Below are 24,899 nucleotides of genomic sequence, written 5' to 3'. Positions count from 1 at the left end.
AGCTTAAAATTTTATTTTTGCGGCGATTATCGATATACTTATATATTTCTGGAAAAGGTTTGTGTTGAACATGAATGTTTTTCAGGGTCTGGATGTTTATCTGTATATTATAAGTATTTATGTGTATTATATTCCTAAAAAAAAATATTCATCAGCTATCTTAGTATCCATAACACAAGCTACGCTTACTTTGAATGAATGAATGAATGATTTTGAACTTTGGGGCTAGATGGCGATGTGTGTATTGTCGTAGTATATTTATTTATTATTTATATATATTTTTTTATATACATGCGAGTAGCCTTAATTCTTAAGTCGGTGATAAAAGCGGTGTACCATCAGCATCTGCAGCAGGCACGTGACGTAGGACGGCAGGCGCGGGCACGCGGTGCGGCTGGCCAGCAGGTGGCAGCAGTGCGCCGCCAGCGCGCACGCGCCCGCACATCGCGCCGCAGCCGCGCCCTCGCGCCGGCACACTCGCACCACGATGTTGAGCACGTGCTCCTGGGGACAACACTTTCATTGCCCACTAGCTTTTGCTCGCGGCCACGGCAGTATTACCAAATTCAAATTTAAAATTGAAAATTGAAAATTCAAATTGAAAATTGAAAATTCAAATTGAAAATTCAAATTACCGCGGCCGCGGTAGTATTATCAAATTCAAAATTGAAATTCAAATTTCATTTATTTCAAGCAGGCAATAGAGCCTAGTCGTTGTACAAAATCATGGAATTCCGCAAAGTAACGCTTGCTCTAGCGTTACTTTGCGGAATTCCATGATATACAATGAAAATCAAGCTTCATTTGCTATGCTCCGCGAAGAGCAGAATCTGTACGGTGTAATTGAGGGGTAGTTATTTATGACTTCTTCAAATTTAAATTCAAAATTCATTTATTTCAAGTAGGCCTACTTTAAAAACACTATTGGAACGTTATATGTGTTTGTAGTGACTCTACCACCGGTTCGGAAAGTAGATTCTACCGAGAAGAGCCGGCAAGAAACTCGGTCGCAGTGGCGACACTGCTTTCCGAGTCTGGCTAGACTTTTCCATTTTTAGCGGCTAAGGTAGATAAGGAACGCACTACTAAATTCAATCTGAAATCTGAAGATATTGTATTGATAACAAAGAGCGGGCGTAAGTTAAATGCTTCGGGTAAATGTTTAGAAAGCTGTACTACCGAAAGCTGTACTTTAGAGTATATTTCTAAGTAAATAAACGGCATGATTTGAGTGGTTCCCGCCTTTGGTATATTTATATAAAACTATAAAAGGCTTAAGACGGACCAATAAAAACTGTCACTTATCATTTTGGTTAGTAACGGAGCTTATGTTTGAATCAGCGGCAGACGCTAAGGCCAAAGTCGATCAAAATAGTTCATTATGGTAGAAAAAATTATACGGACCTTTAAATCTGGACAAGACACTGTGTTGTATTGGTGTGGATACGGCTGCAACATAGGAGCGTTCATCAGCCCGTCGGGTAAAGCCAGCAGTGAACCCAGAAACGTCACGGCCGCTGTTCGCGGACACTGAAACAAACAAAAATTATTATAAAAAAAATATATCGCATCATGTCAAGGGAATGTTGGGAATTCTTCAAAACCCTTTTTTTATTTTTTTATTCCGCTACAAGTTAGTCCTTGATTGCAATCTCACCTGGTGGTAAGTAATGACCATGACAGTCTAAGATGGTAGCGGGCTAACCTGTTAGTAATTTGTATTGGATAGAAGCAGGCGTTACTTTGCGGAAATCCATAATATATTATAAAAATTAAGCTTCATTTGCTATACTCCGCGAATAGCAAGAGAATCTGTATGGTGTAATTTATAATTTCTTCAATCCGTATACTCCACACCAAACAGATCCTCGGCTATGTACCCTCTCACGTTTCGCTCCGAAACAGGAGCATCCTCAGGAGATGTTGACTTTACAATGATTGTTAAGTATTTAACTGTTTTCTGCCCCTTGTTTTTCAGTCTATCAGAGCCACTATTAAGATTCGAAACTCATAAGCGAACAACTGAGAAGTAGATTAAAAACTCACCGAAGGTCCGCAGTCGGAGGAATTTAGTACAACGGTGGAGGCGTGCACGAAATCGAGTAGGAGCAGTGAATAGCCCTCCAGTGCGAGTGACAGATACCGCGGCGCCGCGTGCTCCACTAGGACGTCCACAACCGACCGATCCTCGCCGGTTAACCCTGTAAAACAAATGATTAATGCGTTTTCACCAAACTTAGGAATCGCCTTAACTGGATTTAGATGATTCCTAGAGATAAAGAACGTTTAAAGAAACCCTTACGTGATGTCGTTAAGTTACGACACCAATTCAGCGGATTATAAATTTTAGGGGACTCATAAACTGACACATAACTTCGGTTATTTTTAATAACCTTAAATCGATACTTAAATGAAAAATATGATAATACAAACACAATTTTTTTGGCAAGAACCATAGACAAGTTTGGTTATATGAGTTGCCTAATTAAAATCGATTGTTGAAAGCATCTGGCATCTTCAACGTCTGACTTATGATGCCTTTAGCACAAGACGACTCTGCGGAGTCATGTGCGTAATTTCAGCAATTAAATATAATTTGCACTCATTTTGAAGGCATACAACATGCGGAAACCTGTATGCCTGAGAATTGTCCGTTATGTTCTCAAAGATTCCGTTATGTTCTCTTGGTAGACTTCACACGCGTCTACCATTACACACGCGCCAGCGAGTCTGAAAAGTCTATTTCTCGTTCTGTGAAATCCGTGCCCCTTGGGAAAGTAACGGAATGATGAAGCGATAGTATGTTGAAATGCTGTTGGCGGCAGAAGTAATCAGGGTGGTAATACTTCGACGGACGAGCTCTGTCATAAAAAGCTGTACTACCACTAAATGTACCCTACGATAGCGAGTGTAAAGGTACAAGCAATCTTACTCTAGATATTTTATATTGGTTTACCGTGGTGCAACGCTCGCTGGTAGAGTTGCAAATGCGCGAGATGCGGCCGTCCGTTGCAGGCGGACGGCGCACCCGGCCCTTGCGCTTGCGCAGCTGTCGCCTCGCATAACAACCGCAGCGCCACCAACTTCCCCGCTCTGAGCAAAATAATTAATAAAAATATTACTAAAACTTAAAATTCCCATTAAAGTCACCAAAATCCTTTACCCTTGTGGTGTCGCATAGTTGTAACAGCCGAACACAGACGCTCGTTAAGGAGCCCTGTGTCGGTCAAAGCGGACAAATTTTTGACATATTAATCTGTCTCTCTTTCTGGACGCGAAAAACTAAACAACTACGGAACAAATTTTAATGCGGTTTTCACTAATGAACAGAGTGACTAAGTGGAAGATTTTAGTGTACACATGTGTTTTAATTATGGTTTTCTTTATATTGGCTGAAATATAACGATATTTGTAAAAGATGTCATACCGACTTGCGGCTTTGGTCTGCGAAAATTATTGATAATACACAAAAATAATGTACTACATGTTTAAAGTAATCATTATTATCTACAAAAAAGTCGCCAATGCTATATGTCTAATAGTTATGGTTAAGTCACAGTAACCACTTTATGTTATCTAATTTGTCAATCAAAACACGGATACAATCGAAAGATGATGTAAAATTCCTATCACGATATTAATCCTTATCCAAATATGTGTTGTTAGTTATAAATTGCATCGTACCGATTTATCTAGTATTCGCAGATTATAACAAATAAAGCTTAAGAGCTACATACTCGTAGCTACGTACCGCGATCAGTGGAAGAAACATTGGGAGGTATTTGCTAATAATAAAGATTACATAAGATATTTGATCCCTACCTGTGTGACGGCGGCAGAGCCTCGGCTTCAAGACACCAGCCGGCCACAAGGTTGAAGGGCACATGTATTTCCGTGTTTCCATTGAGCGTTTGGTTCGCACTTATCTGTAAAACAAGGTCATAATCAGTTACATGTTTTAGAGACAATCTTAAAGTAGCTTAGTAGCTGTGTCCTCCGGCGTTACCTGTAAATAAGATAGCTATGGTTATAGCTCACACCCGCATCCTATTATTTTTTTTTTTCTTTAATTCATTAAGAGTACACAATAGATCAGAGAACCTAAAACATCTTAAATACTTACCAACTTATAAAGTACCTTCTTATAATAATGCATATGGCCAGCGTACCTGGGAATATATGCTGCAATCACTTATAAAAAAGCTTCCAGTTAATTTGTTTGATAAGATTAAAAACACTAATAACATTAAATAAAAGGGCAACCTTAAAGAATTTTGTTTTAAAATAACTTTATCAGAGAAAATGTTGCGTGGGGTAGGGAACTGGTATGTCATCTATGTACAAGTTGTAATCATAAACTTGCTATCTAACTGTTGTGTACTGACTACTGGTAGGGTTGTGATTGCAACTAAACTAAAAAAAAAAATTGTTTTTAAAATGAATATCATTAATCATTAATCTATACCTTGTCACATAAACTCTGTGTGGTTTGAGATGAGGTGAGTGACCTAGTTGTCGTAAATTGTTTTACTCTTAAGTCATACACACTTACATACCTTAGTCTGATAGATAAAAGCTAAAAAAATATCAGGTGGTTTTTCCAAACAAAAACACTTCACAGATTCTCACCGCGTACGAATAATAGAGGTGTGTCTTTATTATTATTTATTGTAATAACTAGCAGTTGCCCGCGACTTCGTCTGCGTTTGATTTTGTTTTTTGATGTGGCGTTTAATTTAGTTGTAGTTCTAAAAAAAATTAAAGTATTCAGCATCGCTAAGCCTTAAATGAGGGGTTTGCTGCTGTCCGCTCAGGAGTTATGTCCTCTATCTCCAACCACATTCAGATCTACACAAAGTTAAGGTAAAATTAAACACATACACCTCTTTAGTACAAAAATAATGATTTAAGTCGGTTATAATTTGTCGGAGTTGTGGTGTAAAATCGTCAGACACTTTCATCCCCTCTTCCAAAGGAACCGTGCTTAGTGTCGGGATAAAAAAGTATCCTATATTATTTCTAACACTTCCAAGAATATGTGTACAAAGTACTTTTAGCGTGAAAGCGTAACAAACAAACTTACATTGACATTTATAATATTAGTAGGGAAGTAGGGATAGGGATTGACGCACTAAGCCGATTGACACGACAGCTTGTTTGGTCAGTAATAAAAAATAATGCCTTCAAACAGAGCAACACTGCGCAAAGCATGCAAGCATAATGTCCAAAATGCCGCCCTGTGTCCATGAAACTAAAGCATCGGGCGTGGTTGCCGGATATTACACTTTTTACATACTGTAAAGTGCCCTGTTAACGATCAAATTGTTTGTCAAATTTTACGTGTTTGTCAAATTATTTGATAGTGTACTGCTGTGTTTGAGGCGTTTGTCAAACAATCTACGTGTTTGTCGTGTTTGATGAAAATCTGGATTTTTTTGTCTTGATACACAGTGCTAGAGTCAGTGCCAAAAATGCGTCATCTGAATTACTCATTGTAAGCGCTCGGCACGGCGACGTCACGTCACGAAAGGAGAAACCCGAATCTACTAGAAAGTTAACAAATTTGTTTGATATTTGGTTTGATCGTTTAAGCTATTGTTTGATGAAAACGAGATGTTTGACAAACAAATTTGTCAAGCAAATTTGATCGTTTACAGGGCACTTTACGGTAATTTTATAAAGTGGGTAAATAATTAAACTTATGTTCATGACATTGAGTTGGTGGGTATTTTGATATAAATATAGAGATAGTAGTAGTATGTAGACTGAATTGTATAGAAAATGCACCCGGCATTTTCTATACAATTCAGTCTACATGGACTCGAACGATGCAAACATACCTCCCGGTGTCTTAGTCGTTTATCAATACCATATTTGGTACCGTAATGGAAGCCACTATGGCTTACAACAGTCAGTGGTGGCAGTATTTCCCCGGACGTGCTCTTTCACATAAAGCTCTACTACTACTTTCTTCTTCTTTTCCGTTTTGGTATAAATGGTGAAGATTAGCAAAGGGCCGAGCGGCGTATATTGTATGTATGTTTCAGTTGAAAATTGCCGAATTGTTATTACAATATTTATGATTTTATAGTTTTTTGTTACCTACTAGTTTCTTCTTCTTTTCGATTTGGTATAAATGGTGAAGATTTGCAATAATTGTTTTTTTTTTAATTTAAAGGCTAATATGACAGCTGAGTGGCACAGTGGGCAGTGACCCTGCTTTCTGCGTCCAAGACCGTGGGTTCGATTCCCACAACTGGAAAAATGTTTGTGTGATGAACATGAATGTTTTTCAGTGTCTGGGTGTTTATATGTATATTTTAAGTATTAATTTGTATTATATTCATAAAAATATTCATCAGTTATCTTAGTACCCATAACACAAGTTACGCTTACTTTGGGCCTAGATAGCGATGTGTGTCTTGTCGTAGTATATTTATTTATTTATATACTAATTTCGGCATCGGGAGTTGGAGAGCCAAGAGAGCATAGCGCTCAGGCCGCGATTGCCAGAGTCGCAGGCCCAAATCCTGTGCATTCCGAAAATTAAATATGAATTTTAAATTTTTAAAATTAATATTTTTGCTACTGAAAGACAACTAACTGTTTCCGGAGGTCAAAACGTTTAGAGAATTTAATGTTTTTTTTTTACTTTTAGAGACCCATACTTTGATTTGATTTTGATAAAATATTCCCACGGAATTTGTAAAACAACGTTATAAACGCAGACGCAAAACGCGGACGACAGCGAGTACGAAAATAATTAATTTAATTTATTGACCCAACCCATCAATACTAATATTATAAATGAGAAAGTGTCTTTGTTTATTATCTTCATTTGGCTTTACTACGATCGATCGTGATAAAGTTTGGCACAGATGTATTTCTTTATCACATAGGATTTTTATCTCTGTAAACAACTGGAGAACGTTTCCGTAGGATTTATAAAACTAACGTTTATAATCCAATGCATAAGACGCGGTACCTGCCGTACGGGTACGCAGGATTTTTAAGATTTTTAAATAACCGAAACCAAGGCGGGCGAAGTCAAGTGCAACAAGCTTAATATTTTTCTATTTTTTTTTGTAGATAGGACTTACAGCAAGATAACGGGATAGCATTGTTTACTGTATACTCCTTACTGTTTCTTTTTCTGTATGTTATACGTGCAATAAAGTGCTTCTTCTTCTTAACATAACCTTATATAAATATAATGAAACTTAAAGTAGGTACTTTCCCTTATCCTATCCGCTTCGAAGGTAACATCACAAATCGCATCTAGCAGTGAATATAACATTGTAAAATACAATAAAAACAAAAAGAAAACTTAATAAGAACATTTAAAAAATAAATAACACTAAAATAAATTGCTTTAAACTAAAATTTAAATTCAGTAAGGTTAAAAACGTAACGAATTGATTCTCACTGATTATGTCTTAATATTATGCCATGACGTGTTAGTTTTTTTAAATATACCCTGTTTTTTGTTATCATACGATTTAAAACATTTGTTGGTACGATAAAAAAGACTTAGGAAAAATTAATGTTTCTATAGATTGGAAAATAAAGTGATTGTAAAGTTGAATGCATACTGTAACATTAGCTATAAGAGGCGCAAGAGGACATAAAGATTAGCAGGTATAAGAAGCTAAGAAGTGTATTATAATATATTATAAAGATTTAAATAAATCGATACCACTATTCGTGTTATTTACTAGGAATTGTTTAATATTCTATTTCATAAAAATGCTCCGTTTTATGAAGAGAACGTCATCATTTTATAAACGACCAACAAGAAGGTAAACACTTTCAAATACATACTTTCCATACTTTATGATAAATGCGAAAATATTTTATTGTTTGTCAGCTATGTATAGCTCGAATACTGCAGCGACATTGATGAAATTTGGTACTTAAATAGCTTGCATTCTGGAGATGGACACAGAGCCTTATTTTATTCGAGGAACGGCCTACGAACGGCAACAGCTTAACAGATACTGAAGACTGACAGAGGTTTTAATTGGAATGCTGGAATGGAGGTGTGCCTTGTGGGATAACCTTAAATCCGAAATATACGCAGATTAATTCGCTGGTTACGGCTATTTTAATATATCATAGACTAGAAAATTATAACATGGAGCGACTGCTATGTGATCGATTAAGCACTGAACTTCTTGCGGCGGTGTGCGATCAACTATATTAATTGATAAACCACATAAGCTCATTGGTATAAAAGTGGATTGCAATGTGACTTTTCAAAGATACAAAAGTAGTCCTTAAGCACGCTTTTATACGGAAGTCTATCTGTCGGTCTGTTCGTTTGTTCACGTTAATCTTGAGAATTTCTACCAAATTCAGCTTGACCGCTGAATTTGGGTGAAAGAAAATGAAGTCGAGAGGTTGTGAAAAAGGGATTAAAAGATTTGAATGCTAAACCTATTTACTGGAAGTAGCTATATAAATAGTTTTAACAAAATACTCTTACGTTAAGAAAAAACAGGTTTTAAAAACAACTTTTAGGGCCGTAATTAATAAACGAGGCATAACATCGGAACTGTCAAGCAGTGTTTTATCACATTCTAGCATTAGCAATGTGCTGTCGCAGAGGTGATCACTGTCGACTTATAATAGGGGTCTCGCGTTTGAGCCCTGGCATGGATATTTGGGAGTATATGTTCTCAACTTCCTCTGGACTAGTCTGATGGGAGGCTTTGCCCGTTGATAGTAAGAAGTAACCGACAGCGACTTGCCGCCAAACGATTAAGCGGTACGATGCAGCGTAGATACGGATTGGGGTGCCATACCGCGAACAGGTTCGGCATCCGCATCTGATGCATCCGCAGATTGGCGCAGTGGGCAGCGACCCTGCTTTCTGAGTCAAGGCTGTGGGTTCGATTCCCACAACTGGAAAATATTTGTGTGATGAACTTAAATGTTTTTCAGTGTCTGGGTGTTTCTATGTATATTATAAGTATTTATGTATACTATTCATAAAAATATTCATCAGTCATCTTAGTACCCATAACACAAGCTACGCATTCTTTGGGACTAGATGTCGATGTGTGTATAGTCGTAGTATATTTATATATTTTTATTTATTTAATGCGCTTTCAAAGAATTACCTCCCGTTTCCGAAGCCTCCTGAGGAGCCTTCTTCTTCCGGCACCTCTTTCGCATTGGCAATCCTTGAAGAGCTTCGAATTGGACAACAGTTCGCAGAATTTGAATAGGACCATACACTAACACTTCGCGCACTAATCGACTTCAGCTGACTGCGTGTTGCGTATTCACACAAAACAAAGGAAGAACGCATCGGGTTAAAAAAAAACACGCCCCGTGCGAGATAAACGGTAATAAATATCACGTTACAACATCTGTCCAAGAGTGCCAGATATCGAGTGATAATTCACTAGTGACTAGCCTCTCGTATTTGCGATAAACATTAACAGATGCCACAGAATAGGGCATGGACCGAAGTGGCTTCGACGTAGGTTTTCACTGTGACGAATTTAATCTCGTGCGCAATATTGGCGTTTCTATTTAACTGGTAAAAAGAACAAAAATGAAACTTGTGACACATTTTGTTCCGAGAAGGCGTGTTTTACGAATTGATTTATGTCTTATTTTTTGTTACGTACTATTTAAAAGTACATATTATGCTTGCTTGAAATAATTATTAGCATTATTAGCAGCTCGGCTATTTTAGTTCCAAGTAAAAATTTCAATCCAATCTATATCGTAGATTCTACAAGATACTTACATAGAAAAGGTTCTCATCGGTTTTTGAGAACGAAAACAATGAAGTTGTAAAAAATATTTTTAAATCTATGAAAACCTTTAAAAATGACTGGTATTTTACCAGACTAACGTAATATAACTACACTCAGTAGATTTATTGAGTTTCACTGTTTAAAATTTCAAGGTCAGTTTTAAAAACCGAAGTTGGTATGTCTGAAAGAAATCAATTAAGTTAAACTACCGCAATTAACGTTTTTGTAAAGCGGGTATATCTTTATATAATGGGATTTTAAATAAAATCTTATTCCAATTTATTTATTAGCTGTTAACCGCGAAATCTTCTTTGTTTGTGTCGATTGAAATAAAAAATCTACGGCAATCTTGAAAATGTATTCCTGCACTCAGTGCCTCTGTCTCTATAAAAGTTTCATCACGATCGGTTTAGCAATTTTACCATTCACAGTCCGTGTCCCGTAGTGGGCCGGTAATGAGTTAATAATGATGTAATAAACAAACAGACAAACTTTGGCTTTTAAAATATTAGTATGGATATGAAGCGGTGATAGCTCAGTGGGTAGGACTTCGACTTCACTATCGGGGGGCCGAGTTCGAATCTCAGCACGCACCTCTAACTTTTCAAAGTGCGTTTTAAGCAATTAAAATATCACTTGCTTCAACGGTGAAGGAAAACATCGTGAGGAAACCTGCATGCCTGAGAATTACTCTCAGGCATGCAGGTTTCCTCTTCTCTTCCTTTCCTCATACTGTTCTCAAAGGTGTGTGGAGTCCACCAATCCGCTCTGGGACAGCGTGGTGGATTACGACCTTAACCCCTCCTCATTATGGGAGGAGATCTGTGCCCTGTAGTGGGTTGATATGATGATGACGATGATGATATGAATTTAATAAAAAAATATTATTCCAATCTTTCCGTATTTACAAATTATGAGCTGGCTTCTTAAAATAAATCTGTTAAAATTGCAACAGACCGATCTATTGAACAGTTGAAACGGTGTCACACAATCAATTTTACTAACTCGTCAGCACAATTAGTAATAATGTACAGTTTAAAAGTAGGTACGGCGTAACGCAATCGTCGAAAGTGGCCTTCAAGGTCCAAACAAATCAGTCACAGTTTGTGCTACATAATCATAAATCTGCCTAAGAAGGTGATGTTAAATGAACTGTTACATAACGCTTGCTTTAAATGCATGGAATAGGTAAATGCGAATTATTTTGCACATGCAGTAGGTATAATTTATGCAATTTTATAGTATCCAATTTTACATATGTCTACCACCCTGGTGCAGTGTTGAGAGCTGTCTTATAAGTGCCGGGTTTGATCGCCGGATGGGGAAACTTGAGAATTCATAATTTTAGAATTATCTCGCTTTATTTCTTAATCTATTTACCACCCTGCGGAAACGTGCTAAGTTATTAAGCGTTGCGATGCCACTTTTTGACGGCCGAGTGGCGCAGTGGGCAGCGACCCTGCTTTCTGAGCCTAAGGTTTGGGTTCGATTCCCACAATTGGAAATTATTTTTGTGATGAACATAAATGTTTTTCAGTGCTGGGTGTTTATCTGTATATAATAAGTATTTATCTTAGTACCCAAAATACAAGCTACGCTTACTTAGGGCCTAGATCGCAATGTGTATCCGTAGTTTTATTATTTATTATTATTTATTTACTTAGGAACCCATCAGCGGTATGGATTTAAAACTTTAACTGCCCGCTACCAAAATGAGGCTGCATCATCATTTAATAACACAGTTACGGTGGATTAAAAGAAAATAGTGACGAAACCGGCCAAAAATCATGAAAATCACATTTTTTTAGATAAGTGGCTTATTTTTCAGAAATAGATAAACGGTATCACAGCCTCTTTTCAGATTGATTAGACTAATATTTTCGTACTCTTCTGTCATTCATTCAACGATGGTAGATAAAGCAACACGTTAGCGCGTTTTCCTCTGGCTTTGTTAACAAATACTATGATTTCAGTCTGTAATATTATTATTGTGAAACTAAAACATCACCTGTTTCTTCTGTCATAAAATTGTTTCTAATTAAGAAAGAATTACTGAAATCGGTTAAGTATTCTCAGTTTATTGATTAAACATAAGCATACGAACAAATATTTCCTATCATAATATTAGCTTGTCTGCAACGATCGATATTTAAAAGACGCGCGGTAAACTTTTTTTTCGGCCTATCTTATTTATGTCTCCAGGATGCAAGATGATTCATTTGAATAATGCATATTATTTATTTTCGCATAACAAATATTATGAATTAAAATACTACGGGAGAGAGATACATACAAACGAAAAAACCCTTAATATTTATAATATTAAGTATAGATTATAGATATAGTTCGAAAAACATATTTTTTGACATATTCAATTTAAATCAGTTGTTGTCCTGCGGGAACCGTACATTTTCCCGAGATAAAATGTCTGCCTATGTTTTAGTCCAGGGTATTATCTATCTCCATTCCAAGATTCAGCCGAATTGGTTCAGTAGTCATTGCGTGAAAGAGTAACAAACATCCATCCACGAGTCGACTAAGGGCATATAACGGAGAACGGGGTGCAGCGTCCTCTGTGCTACTAGTACTCCATCAATATTACCAACCCGTGAGCTCATCTTTTTTTATGTTTATAGGCGAGCGAGTTTACTGCCACACACCTGATGGTAAGTGATCACACCTGATGGTAAGTGATGATGCAGCCTAAGGTGGAGCACGCTTGCCTAGAAGATGCCAATTCACTCTTGATTTAAAAGTACTCATATCGTAGGAACTGGGTAAAACGGAAGCTGGAAGGGCATTCCAGATCCTAGCGGTGCGGATATGAAACGAAGACGCAAAGCGCTTCGTACGCGTCCGCGGTATATTAACCACGTAGGGATGCAGATTCTTACCAAAGCCCTCCCGTTGGGAGTGGCCTTTATGCCCGTTTTCACTAACGAGCAATTTATTGACGACTAATCCAAGAAGATCCTAGGCATACATTTACCTTTCAACAAACGATTTTTACTAGGCAACTCATACAACGTAACTTGTCTATGATTCTTGCCACAAGGTGTGGTATTTTGTGTTTGTGTTATCATAATGTTAATTTATCGTTTGAATTTAAGCTTACTAGAAATATAAAACGAATTTATATTTATTTTATCTGTGAAGTGTCACTAAATAAATAAATAAATGTACTACGACAATACACACATAGCCATCTAGCCCCAGAGTAAGCGTAGCATGTGTTATGGGCACTAAGATGACTGTTGAATATTTTTATGAATAATATACATAAATACTTATAATATACAGATAAACACCCAGACACTGAAAAACATTCATGTTCATCACACAAACATTTTCCACTCTACGAGTTCCCTAAATGTTAAGCACAGCTGATTCGGTGCCGTAACATCATCTAAGAGTTGGTGAAACGTTTTTTTCTGTACGCATCACTCAAATACGAGTGTGAGTTAGTTAATTTGACGGCCGATTGGCGCAGTGGGCAGCGACCCTGCTTTCTGAGTCCAAGGCCGTGGGTTCGATTCCCACAACTGGAAAATGTTTGTGTGATGAACATGAATGTCTTTCAGTGTCTGGGTGTTTATATGTATAATTTAAGTATTTATGTATCCTATTCATAAAAAAATATTCATCAGCCATCTTAGTACTCATAATACAAGCTTACTTTGGGGCTAGATGGCGATGTGTGTATTGACGTAGTATATTTATTATATTTTATCATTTGTTATTTTTCTTTTTTTTTAATTATTAACATTGCTTAAAAATAAATTAAAAAACACTATTAAAAATTTATAAAATAAAAAACATTATATTTATTATTAAATAATTAGGCATCAGATATGAGCGTTTCCTAGGTTTAGTAAAAACTGGCATTGGTTCAGCTATAGGTTCGACCGACTCACCTTCAGCAACGTCGCGTTGAGATGCACGAGGTAGTTAAACAGGTGGTGGTGTGCGTGCGGGTCCCGCAAGGCGTTGGGGTCCCCGAGCGCGGCAAGCATGCGTCGCCACAGCACGCAAGCGACGTCGGGCAACCACCCGCGAGCCGCACCACCCAAGACCACCCCCACCCCAGCACCGACACCCCCTACGCCTGCTATGCCTACCACTCCCCCGCCCGCGTCCGTCTCTGACCATTCTGTATGGAAGGAGAGTTTAAAAATTCATGAATTCATTTAATTTATTAAGTATTAATTTTTTATTTAATCTGATATTTTCATTTCCTTTTTTTTTTTGTGTTTTTACTTTTAATTAATTATTTAAATGTGACTTGTTATTTAATCATATAATAATTGACGAATAATTTTTGCACGCCAATCTTGGCAGGATATGTGACACATATAAAATTTAATTAACACCTATGTAAACATGTTGCATGTACCATATTCAAGCAAAATAAAAAATTGATTGATTGAAAACATACAGAACCTTATTCATTATCGCATGCAGTGAGTCTTACGTCACACCCGTAATGTTGCTAGCTAACAAACTTTTCCCATTTCCCCCATTTAATGGTAATCGCTTAGAACATTAGAGGTTAAATATTTACTGCCACTGGGAAAGTATTTAATTATACTGCAAAGGCGTCACAACATTTTTTTGTATGAGATTTTTAAAGAGCTGCCTGATTAAATGCTTTCACCGCATACCGCTACTGTTTGGAGGATGTATTTTAAATAAGACCTTATTAACATGAAACATTCTCTTTTATTTGTACATTGATTTTTTATCTCTCATAGCAAAGCAACAAAATTTAAAGTGCTCCATCTAGTGAGTACTGTTTCTTGGTATTGTATTACTAGATGGCGTTCTTTCGATTCCATAATAAATAATAAATCTTAATTAAATTACAGGTCTTCACATTAGGCACTCAGAGTAAAATAAAATATGTGATATTCTTACCAACATTCCCTCCATCCGATGCCAGGTCTATTTGCAGTGGGGAATCTTTTATAGAGCTACTCTCAACACCGCTAGATGGAGCCGGTGATGGCGATCGAGATCCTGTAGAAAAACATCTATTTACTTACTTATCTCAGATGAGTTTGTAACTTGTAATTAGGCTATTTGAAGTTAAAAATTTATTATGAAAATGAAGTTTAATATGCTATACTCCGCGAAAAGCAGGACAATCTGTATGGTTCAATTTATAATATCTTCAATCCTTATACTCCAAACCAAACAGATCTTCGGCAATGTAGGGTACTTTTTACTCCGAAACCGGAGCAGTAGATGTTGTCATTACAATTATTCATTGCAAATTAAGCTTAATTTTCATAATATATCATGGATTTCCGCAAAGTAACGTCTGCTTCTATCGAATAGTTAATTTTTTTTTTTATTTATTTCCTTATAATTTGAAAACATAAATTAAAACTCTCTTGGTTGAAGATAGTCTTTTAGCGCCCGGTATTAATAAAATCAATCGAAACCATTTCCAAGCCGATTTTATGCAGTGGTTCTATCCTTTTTCCACTCTTCCCAGTGGATAAGTTACAATGTAAAGTAAAACACGCTAGTGTAAAAATAAAAGAGCGTGATATGTGTCATATCGATTTAAAAGGCAAAATATTACGTTACCACTAGCTGAATCTCTTTCTTCTTGTTGCGACGACTGTCTCAACGAGTCCAGGGAATACCACCGCCTTGCTTTATTGCTCACTGGTTCTTTGGTATCGTCTGTTCAAGAAGAAAAATTCCGTTACACTAGTACTGACATCTTTAAATTTGTAGCGGTGATAAATCACTGGTTAGGCCTTCAGCTTCACTTTCGGGGGGCCGATGTTCAAAAAGAAAAACTCCGTTAAAATAGTACGATCATCTCTAAACTTTTTAGGCGTCCTAAAGTCAACGTGTAGCGGTGATAAATCAGTGGTTAGAACTTCGGCTTTACTTCCGGGGGGCCAAGTTCGAATCCCAGAACACACCTCTAAATTTTCAAAGTTAAGTGCGTTCCGTTACCGCTAAAAGCAAATGATATTTAAATTGCTTAAATTTAAAACGCACGTAACTTCCGACAAGTTAGTGGTGCGTGCCGGGGCTCGAACTCAGTCTTATAAATAAATAAAATAAAGTCGAAAAAAATATATTATTTTTTTATAGATTATTTTTGTAATCAATCTTGTAAAGCCGATTAATTCAGAAATTTATCCTCCCAAATTCGTCGCTCTATCCCTTTTGTTCTCTATTTTGCATCTTCGAAGGATCAAAACTTCGACTCGCGTATTACGCTGTGATTTCACAGAACTCTTGCCTCGCTTTGTATTCGCTATCTAATCGCTACTATGACGCTCTATCGCGCCGAAATGTTATACATTTTTAGATTACGCTTATACGCTGATGTACACTGAATGAATGAATAAATGAATACACTTTTATTGTACACCACATAAACATATAGAAAATTTATAAATAAAACTTTAACAAAAAGTATACAATTTGGCGCCTACATCTCAAGATCTCTTTCAGGCAACAACGTTAAACACAGCTCAAGAAGAGAGGTAGGTGGTGCATATAAATAAACATATATATTTGCATATATTTGCATATATATATAAATATATATATATAATATATATACATATAATAAACTTATGAAAGAATATATAGATACTGATAATTAATATATACCTATAGAATCAATAATACATAAATATATACAATATTGTTAAACGCCAAATAAAACAGATGGGAGTAGGCATGTTAAAGTTCCGAAGATTGCGAGAGAAGTTTTTTAAAAATGGTAATAGACTGTGCCTCTCGGATACGTTAGACGACTGGGACGTTATTACCTGCAGAGTTTTGCGCCTGAACTTGTGCATGCCTTGGTAGGTGCGGGTCACTGCGACACCTCGCCAAAGGCCTCCGGAGGGCCGCTTCCTTGCGCGGGTGAGACTCGTGACTGGTGCGTGGAGATTTGCCTGCGACAATATTATAATTTTGACTACCTTAACCAAGAGTGTTAGTTATTTTATAGAGGTAGGACATTTTGTTTTTTTCCATCAAGATATCTCATTTCTGATTTACCAGAGCTGAGAAACTACGAGCTTAGCTCTCTCTTTTCGAACTTTGGGTTTTCTTATCAAGTCCATACTTTGCGCAACATGTCCCGGAGCAAATTAATTTGAACCATTTAAAGCCACCCTCGCAGCACGCACAGTTCAGCGCACGAAGACAGGCGCTGAGGTATTTTGAGCGAAATAATAGCATGTAGTTTTTTTTATTATTCCACCCCAAGTTAGCCCTTGGCTATGCAGTCTAAGATGGCAGCGGACTAACATGGTAGAGGTTTGGCAGTCTTATTGAACTTCTACCCCTAGTCATCTAGTTTCAGATTCTATGTAGTTTCAGACCGATTAGGAATGGTCATGTTTTTAAAGCTAGAGCAGTGCCGAGTTTCGGGTGCACGACTCGTGAGCACTAGTAGTTGTAGTATGACACAAATTTAATGCGGTGCGGTGCGGTCCGGATTAAATTCGCGAGAATAATTTGCGCAGTATAACTCCATAAAAAACTTACAAAAATCGCAAGGAAATTTTATTCACACTGCTTGTTAGGTATGTCTTAAGTGAAATTAAAATCACGAGAACAAAAATAGCGCGGAGGTTTTTTCGCAATGCGGGCTAACTCTTACGCATTTAATCTCACCAGGTGTCCTAGCATCGCTAGTCGCGAGTGTCGGTCTTCGTAGAGGCATTGGTCGCGGGTGTATCGGTGCGGGCGCTGGCCTCCGTCCTCTGCCGCGACCTTCAGGCGCTGAGTTGGTCTCCGACAGCTCTAGCGAGTAGACGTGCCTTGCCAAAACGCGAGTTAGAGTTTCCATTGTTTTCTGGAACAATAACATTAATTACGGTTCGGCTTCACGGGGCTAGAGTTCGAGTGGCAGACGCACCTCTAACTTTTCTAAGTTACATGCGTCCTAGCAATAAAAATATGACTTTTTTCAACGGTAAAGGAAAACATCGTAAAGAAACCGGCATGCCTGCATTTATCCAAGCATTACTAGTCTTACTACTCTCTCTCTATCTCTCTCTCTCTGAAAATGTTGTAGGTGCGGATTGGAAGAATTCACACAAAACATCGTGAGGAAACCTGCATATCTGAGAGTTCTCCAAAATGTTCTCAGAAGTGTGTGAAGTCCACCAATCCGCACTGAGCCAGTTTTGTGGAAGGCCTTTAAACCCTTCTCATTTTGGGAGGAGGTGTAATAGGTTGATATGATGATGATGACGATGCTATAACTACCCAACTAAATATTTTTATAAATAAATATAATTCGGTGGCGCCACTTGTCGTGTAAACATGTCGGAATTCTTCATTGCGTTATAAAAATTAACATTTATTTCCAAAGTAGATAAAACTCAGTATAATTCTTATACAAACAATCATTACTGTGCAATAAACCTGTGTTGATGTTATCTCGTAAGAAAGCGAAGTGGTTTTTAAGAAATAGTGGTGTAAAAATAATAACGGCAACTACTCAAAATTATTCACTATCCTGTTAATTATATGGTGTAATTGTGTAGTAAACGTGTGACAGAGTGCCCCAAAACGAATACTTGAACCGCTTAAGTTATCACTGTGAAAGTTTGTACCTTTAAAATTACTCGTGATTACTCATCAAAATTTTCTTTCATAATATTGTCATGACTACCTGCATACCATCTGTTTAAAACACACATACAGTCCAGCCAGTTGGAGTTTTTCGCAATTTAAAGAAACAAGCCAGTGGCGCAGTTTGTAAAGTACGGACTATTTATGCAGAGTCGTGCGATCGAATCCCGACCTCCTCAGTAGTTTTTTTCATCATTAAAATTTCGTTAATATTTTGATCCTCAAGCTATGGCAACTAACTTAAATGCTAAAGTATGTGCTGGATGCAGAAGTGCTTTGCCTAAAAAAGAATTTCTTAGTTGTATCACTTGCAAATCTAAGTATGATTACGAATGTGCCAACATAACTCCAAAGCAGTTTGAAGAAATGGATCAAATCAAAAGAAATAATTGGAAATGCCCTGAGTGTTGCAGTAAACAACCAAAGACTGGCAATACGCATACGCCCGTTAGATCCGCCGCCTCGTTCACTAAATTAACCAATGAGAGCTCGCCCGAGACTTATGTCACTGCTAGGAAAAAACAAAATAAGACTGCTGCTTTTCCATTTACTAGTGGTGGCGATAACTACTTGACCGAGGGTACTCTTCGTGATATTCTTCAACAAGAATTGTCTTCCACGATACAAAAACTAGTTACGGCGCAACTAAATTCAATTAATGAACAAATATCGGGATTCAGCGACTCAATGTCTTTTATAAACGCGCAGTTTGAGGAAATGAGAGTTACAATAGAAGAAAAATCGGCTATTATAAACCATTTGAAAAAAGAAAATACTCATCTCCAGACCTCGGTTAAAGACCTTACAACTAGACTGAATATTGTGGAATTGCATATGAGAGAATGCAACATTGAAATTAATGGTATTCCGGAGCATAAAACCGAAAATCTAATTAACACAGTAGTACAATTAGGACAGGCTGTAAAAAACCAAGTTTCTGTTGATGATATTCAGCTAGCTACTCGAGTAGCTAAACTGAACAAAAACACTGATAAGCCACGTTCTGTAATAGTAAAGCTCCGCACCACAAAGCACCGTGACGCTCTTCTAGCAGCTGTAGCACAATACAATAAGAAGAATCCTGAAGACAAATTAAGCACCCACCACCTAGGAATTGGAGGATCACATGCTCCTATATACGTATCAGAACATCTAACTCCGGGAAGTAAATCTCTACACGCTGCTGCACGCATAAAAGCTAAAGAAAAGAAATATCGCTTTACGTGGATTCGAAATGGGAAAATTTATGTCCGCAAAGATGAGTTTAGTCAAGCTGTAGTAATAAAGAATGAAGATAGTCTTAAGCTTTTAGTTTAGTTTAATAAATAATACTATTTATGCGAATGTTGTGGCTGTTACATATTTTTTACGGGTCTAGAGATATATTATCAAAATGTGCGAGGATTGAGAACAAAGACTAACGATGTGCTTAAGAATATCTTTATTTCAGATTATAAAATTATTGTATTTACTGAGACTTGGCTAAATTCTAGTATATTCGATAACGAATTATTTGATTCCCGTTATGTTACCTACAGAAAAGATCGTACCTGTTCCCTAGAATCTAAAAAAGATGGAGGAGGCGTTCTTATTGCGATTTCACGTGAGATTTCATCTTCTCGTGTAATCGGTTGGGAAACTGGTGAAGAGAATATATGGGTAGTCCTAGAAATATGTTGTAACCACGTTATGAAACGAATTGGTCTTTGTGTCGTTTACTTGCCTCCACCGGTTAAACTAGACATTTTGAATAAATTTTTGGAGAGTGTAGATAATGTAACCAATCACGTAGACGACATCATTCTGTTGGGAGACTTTAATATGGGTTTTATTAATTGGTCTTCTAGTGATAATTGTGCGTACACAACACCATCAAACTACAGTAATGCTCTTGGATTCTCCCTCGTCGACTTTATATGTATTCATAATTTATACCAATTTAATTGTATCAGAAACTGTGACGACAGACTTTTGGACTTGGTACTAAGTAACATGATTAACATTACTGTAACTCAACCCTCGAACCTCCTTAGCAAGCTTGATTTGTACCATCCTAGCTTGTTAATAAGTATCGAATACTCACATGTCTCGTACCTTCGCCCTAAAAGTCGTGTCGATTATAATTACTTTAAAGCTGACTATACTACCATTGTTAAAAAAACTAAAAACATTGATTGGATACATAAATTTTCTGCCTGTAAGGATGTCGATGCTATGGTTCAGACATTTCATAAATGCTTGTTTGAGATTATCGAAAATTCTGTACCGAAACGTAAGGTAAAGTCAACTAAGTACCCTACTTTTTTCAAACGCAACTTAATTAAACTCTTAACTGATAAAGACAAACTCCGAGCCAAATTTCGCAAATATAAGAACCCCAGAGATAACTTAGAATTTGAAATCATTCGGGGACGCTGTCATAAACTCTACGATTTATGCCTTAAAGAATATAAACATGATGTTGAATCAAATATCCTAATAAATCCAAAATACTTCTGGAAATATTTCAAAAATAAAAAGAAAGGTGAATCATCCCTGCCCGATTCTATGAAATTGGGAAACGTAATTGCAAAATCTGGAACGGATATAGCGAATCTTTTTGCTGACCATTTTTCTTCTATCTACAGTAATACAACTAATAACAATTCGATAGTATTGCAACAAAGTAGCAACTTTACTCATTTGGCTAAGATAAAATTACTAGAAGCTGACGTATTAAAGCAGATTAAATCATTAGATCCCCAAAAGGGTGCGGGCCCTGACGGTATTCCTCCCATATTTGTTAAGCGTTGTGGCTCAGGAATTGCTCTACCTTTGACACTCATTTATAATCGATCTCTAGAGCAAGGCATCTTTCCTGAAGAGTGGAAAAAAGCTCGAATTGTACCCGTATTTAAAAAGGGTGATCGAACTGATATCAAAAATTATCGCCCCATCTCTATCCTTTCGTGCTTTTCTAAACTTTTCGAAAGTCTTGTGTACCCCATGCTTGCCAAACACTTAGATAATTTTCTGACAAGCGCGCAACATGGGTTCAGAAGCGGACTGTCCGTACAAACGAACTTATCAGATTTCACATCGGATCTTATAAAAGAACTGGATAAGGGTCAGCAGATCGATGCTATATATACAGATTTTAGCAGCGCGTTTGATAAAGTTGACCACCAACTTCTTGTCCACAAGCTTTCTCAGTACGGTATTGGGTCTTCCCTTATAAAATGGTTTAAATCGTATCTTGAGCAGAGATCCCAAATTGTTGTAGTAAATGGTTATGAATCTATCAGTTACCTAGCCCAATCGGGGGTACCTCAGGGTTCTCATTTAGGGCCTCTATTATTTCTGGTTTTTATTAACGACATAACAACTGGAGTGAAAAACTGTTCTTGCTCATTATTTGCAGATGACTTGAAAATTTATAAAACCGTAAAATCGGAAGATGACATTAATTTGATACAAGATGACCTGAATAGAATAGTTAAATGGTGTGAGGTCAATAGTATGGCTCTTAATGCTAAAAAATGTTTTCATGTAAAATATACAAGAAAGAAAAAACCACTTGTCTCTAGTTACTCAATTGGTAATGTTGTACTGCAAGATGTACCGGAGATCCAAGACTTAGGAGTCACTATTGACAACAAGCTAAATTTCAGATCACATGTGAATAATGTTGTTACTAAAGCCGCGAAGATTCTGGGGTTCTTAAAACGTAATACGAGGGGGTTTTCCATTAAGACTAAAATTATATTATATAATGCCTTAGTGAGAAGCAGCCTCGAATACGCGAGTACTATCTGGAATCCTGCTTACTGCGTGCACTCGCAGCGCCTTGAAAGTATACAGCGCGCTTTTACTCGGCACCTGGCTTTTTATGTCAGTGGCCTTTCACACAAACAGCCATATAATCAGCGATTGGCAGTATTTAAAATGACATCTCTTCGTAACAGGCGGGATATTCTTGATCTGTGTTTTTTACATAAAATATTACAAAACAAAATTAAATGTAACAACCTTCTCAATCATATATCTCTGACTGTCCCGCGCCGGTACACCAGAAGTTGCAAATCCACAAATTTTTTTCATATACCATTTACTAAATCCCATCTCGGAAAACAAGCGCCTATTATACGTATTTGTGCGAAATACAACGATTTATCTAAAAAGATACCTAGCATCGATATCTTCCATGACTCACCCACAGCTTTTAGAAAAAAACTCACCGAACATTTATCGGTGAGTTAAATTTTGTGTTAATTTTTTTTTATTTTTTGCAAATTAAGTTTATATGACGCTTTGTCAATGCTATGTGCACTTGTTATTGACGTGCATATCAGTCCATGTGTTCGTGTGTGTCCTATGTTTAAAAAACGTGTAATATGCATGTTGTTAGTGCTCTTAAATAAATAAATAAATAAATATACTACGACAATATATACATAATACCTATAATATACAGATCAACACACAGACGCTGAAAAACATTCATGTTCATCACACAAACATTTTCAAGTTGTGGGAATCGAACACACGGAATTGGACTCAGAAAGCAGGGTCGCTGCTCACTACGCCAGTCGGCCGTCAATCAATCGGCAATCGGCTATGTTAAAACAATTATTCTTTTCTATCAGCGTACCTATAAAGGGATAACATCGAAAACATAAGAATCTTACCGCCCACTCCTTTATCAAATCTTCCCAATGCGTAAGTCGTGTTAGTAGTTCCATAAAGTTCTGCCATAGTTCTGGTTTAACTGCCACATTTAGATTTGCCTTTATCCACGTCACAATAAGTGTTTGAAATAACGCCGGAGCTAGAAAACCACCTGCGTAGATAAGATATATATTAATATATGACTGCTAAATGAGATTGAAAGAAGTTAGAATATTAATAATCGATGTGGCACTTCACATCGAAAAAATATATGTTACTAGCTTTCTGTGATAAAAAGTCTATGTTACTCTCCATCCTTTCAACTAACGGTGTGCCAAGTTGTTTGGATTCTTAGGTAAGGACAAACAAACACACTTTCGCATTTATAATACCAGTAAGGCTACTTGACCAATAATTTTACACGATTCAGTATAATTAACAAAAAATACTATATGCGTAGACATCACTGAGTATTTTGGTTATACTAAATAGAAAATAGATTAAAGTTCATATGCGATGTTACCTAGGGTGTCTTGTTTCCTTTTCGGCGGTACTTTCGTCAGGACCAAAGATGTTATTTGCAATAGTACCAAGAGTAATTGTTCCCTGGAAAGTAAGAAAGAATTAATTGCTGTACAATATAACATACTGTGTAATTATTTAATGTGCGAATACACTTTTATTGTTCGGGTAGAGTTTAGAAAAGCGAGCGATTTTAAGGATGCATAAAAATCATATTATTATCGGTATACAGTCTGTGGTCAATGACAATGTAGTACGTAGGTCAAATGTCAAATCAATAAATCTAATGTCAATGTCATCCCTTGTATCACGTCTTGTGTCGCATATAATGTGCTACTGATAATAAAGTCTTGTATATTATTATTGTATCATAATTACACCTGGCCGCAAGAATAATACATGGGCTCAGAAGTGGGATATAATGACATCTAGATAAAATGTTACCAAGAGCCAGCGTCCATAGCGACGTGCATGACCATGTATCTGTAGATGTTAAGCACGCGCTTGCATGTGTCTGTCTGCTCATCCAACAGCTGCGGGGAACCCAAACCTCCCGGGGGGGCGACTGGCGACGCGCTGGCTACAAAGACGTTAGCCGCTTGCGTCATGAATATTTGTAGCACATTCTGTAACAATGGGGAATTTGTTATACGAATACTTCTAGTCGACGTATACCTGTTTGATCTGAAGAAATGATATGTCACTCTCCAGCTCTTTATGTAAAAAAATTAAATCGAACCGTCGATCAAAGTTACCATAGTTGACTATACACGGTGACTTTTGACGACCTCCCTGGCGTTGCGGTTGTAAATCCCAAGCAGGGCCATTTGGGAAATTTTAATTTATGAATTTATGAATTTTCTCTGTCCTGGTCTGCTGGTGAGCCGTGGCTGGTTACCATCCAAACGACAAAGACGTGCAGCCTAGCGATCTAGCGTTCCGGTACGTAGTTAACGATTAGAGGTATTAATTTAACTGCTATACCCCTCTAACCGATAAGCCCATCGCCATTTTAGACTGCATCATCACTTACCACCAGGAGAGATTAAAGTCAAGGGCTAACTTTTAGAGAAATAAAAAAATACTGGTCAACGGTTCAACGAGTCAACTTAGCCGCCTGACAATACATCGAACGAAGTTGTCCGCTCTGACCGCGACGACTGCGCTAGGCCGCGTACGCTTTGTTAGCGCGCCGCTACTCCCAACGAGTATACAAAGACACATATGAATGTGAGAATTTCTACCACCTTTGTTTGATAGAGCAAGATGTAAATTGATAGAGTATATGTAACTCTCCGTCCTTTCAGAAACGAACTATGCAAAAAAGTTAATTGG

General features: G+C 37.2%; 1 protein-coding gene across 2 annotated transcripts in view; it reads right to left on the bottom strand.

The window, feature by feature from the left end:
• The window catches only part of LOC120631954 (probable Rho GTPase-activating protein CG5521), a 55,854-nt gene that overhangs the window by 20,456 nt on the left and 10,499 nt on the right, over positions 1–24,899 (bottom strand). For both annotated transcript variants that reach the window (XM_039901663.1, XM_039901664.1), the window contains 13 exons: positions 24,009–24,190; positions 23,566–23,648; positions 23,063–23,214; positions 17,430–17,610; positions 16,574–16,702; positions 15,363–15,461; positions 14,685–14,786; positions 13,685–13,920; positions 3,823–3,926; positions 2,957–3,093; positions 2,047–2,201; positions 1,405–1,530; positions 337–504 (listed from right to left, as the gene is read on the bottom strand). In XM_039901663.1, the coding sequence (XP_039757597.1) occupies positions 337–504; positions 1,405–1,530; positions 2,047–2,201; positions 2,957–3,093; positions 3,823–3,926; positions 13,685–13,920; positions 14,685–14,786; positions 15,363–15,461; positions 16,574–16,702; positions 17,430–17,610; positions 23,063–23,214; positions 23,566–23,648; positions 24,009–24,190 (1,854 nt within the window). The remainder of the gene's footprint in view (positions 1–336; positions 505–1,404; positions 1,531–2,046; positions 2,202–2,956; positions 3,094–3,822; positions 3,927–13,684; positions 13,921–14,684; positions 14,787–15,362; positions 15,462–16,573; positions 16,703–17,429; positions 17,611–23,062; positions 23,215–23,565; positions 23,649–24,008; positions 24,191–24,899) is intronic.

The sequence above is a fragment of the Pararge aegeria genome, chromosome 19 (assembly GCF_905163445.1).
Source record: "Pararge aegeria chromosome 19, ilParAegt1.1, whole genome shotgun sequence".
NCBI lineage: Eukaryota > Metazoa > Arthropoda > Insecta > Lepidoptera > Nymphalidae > Pararge > Pararge aegeria.
This window is presented reverse-complemented; position numbering and strand designations above follow the sequence as displayed.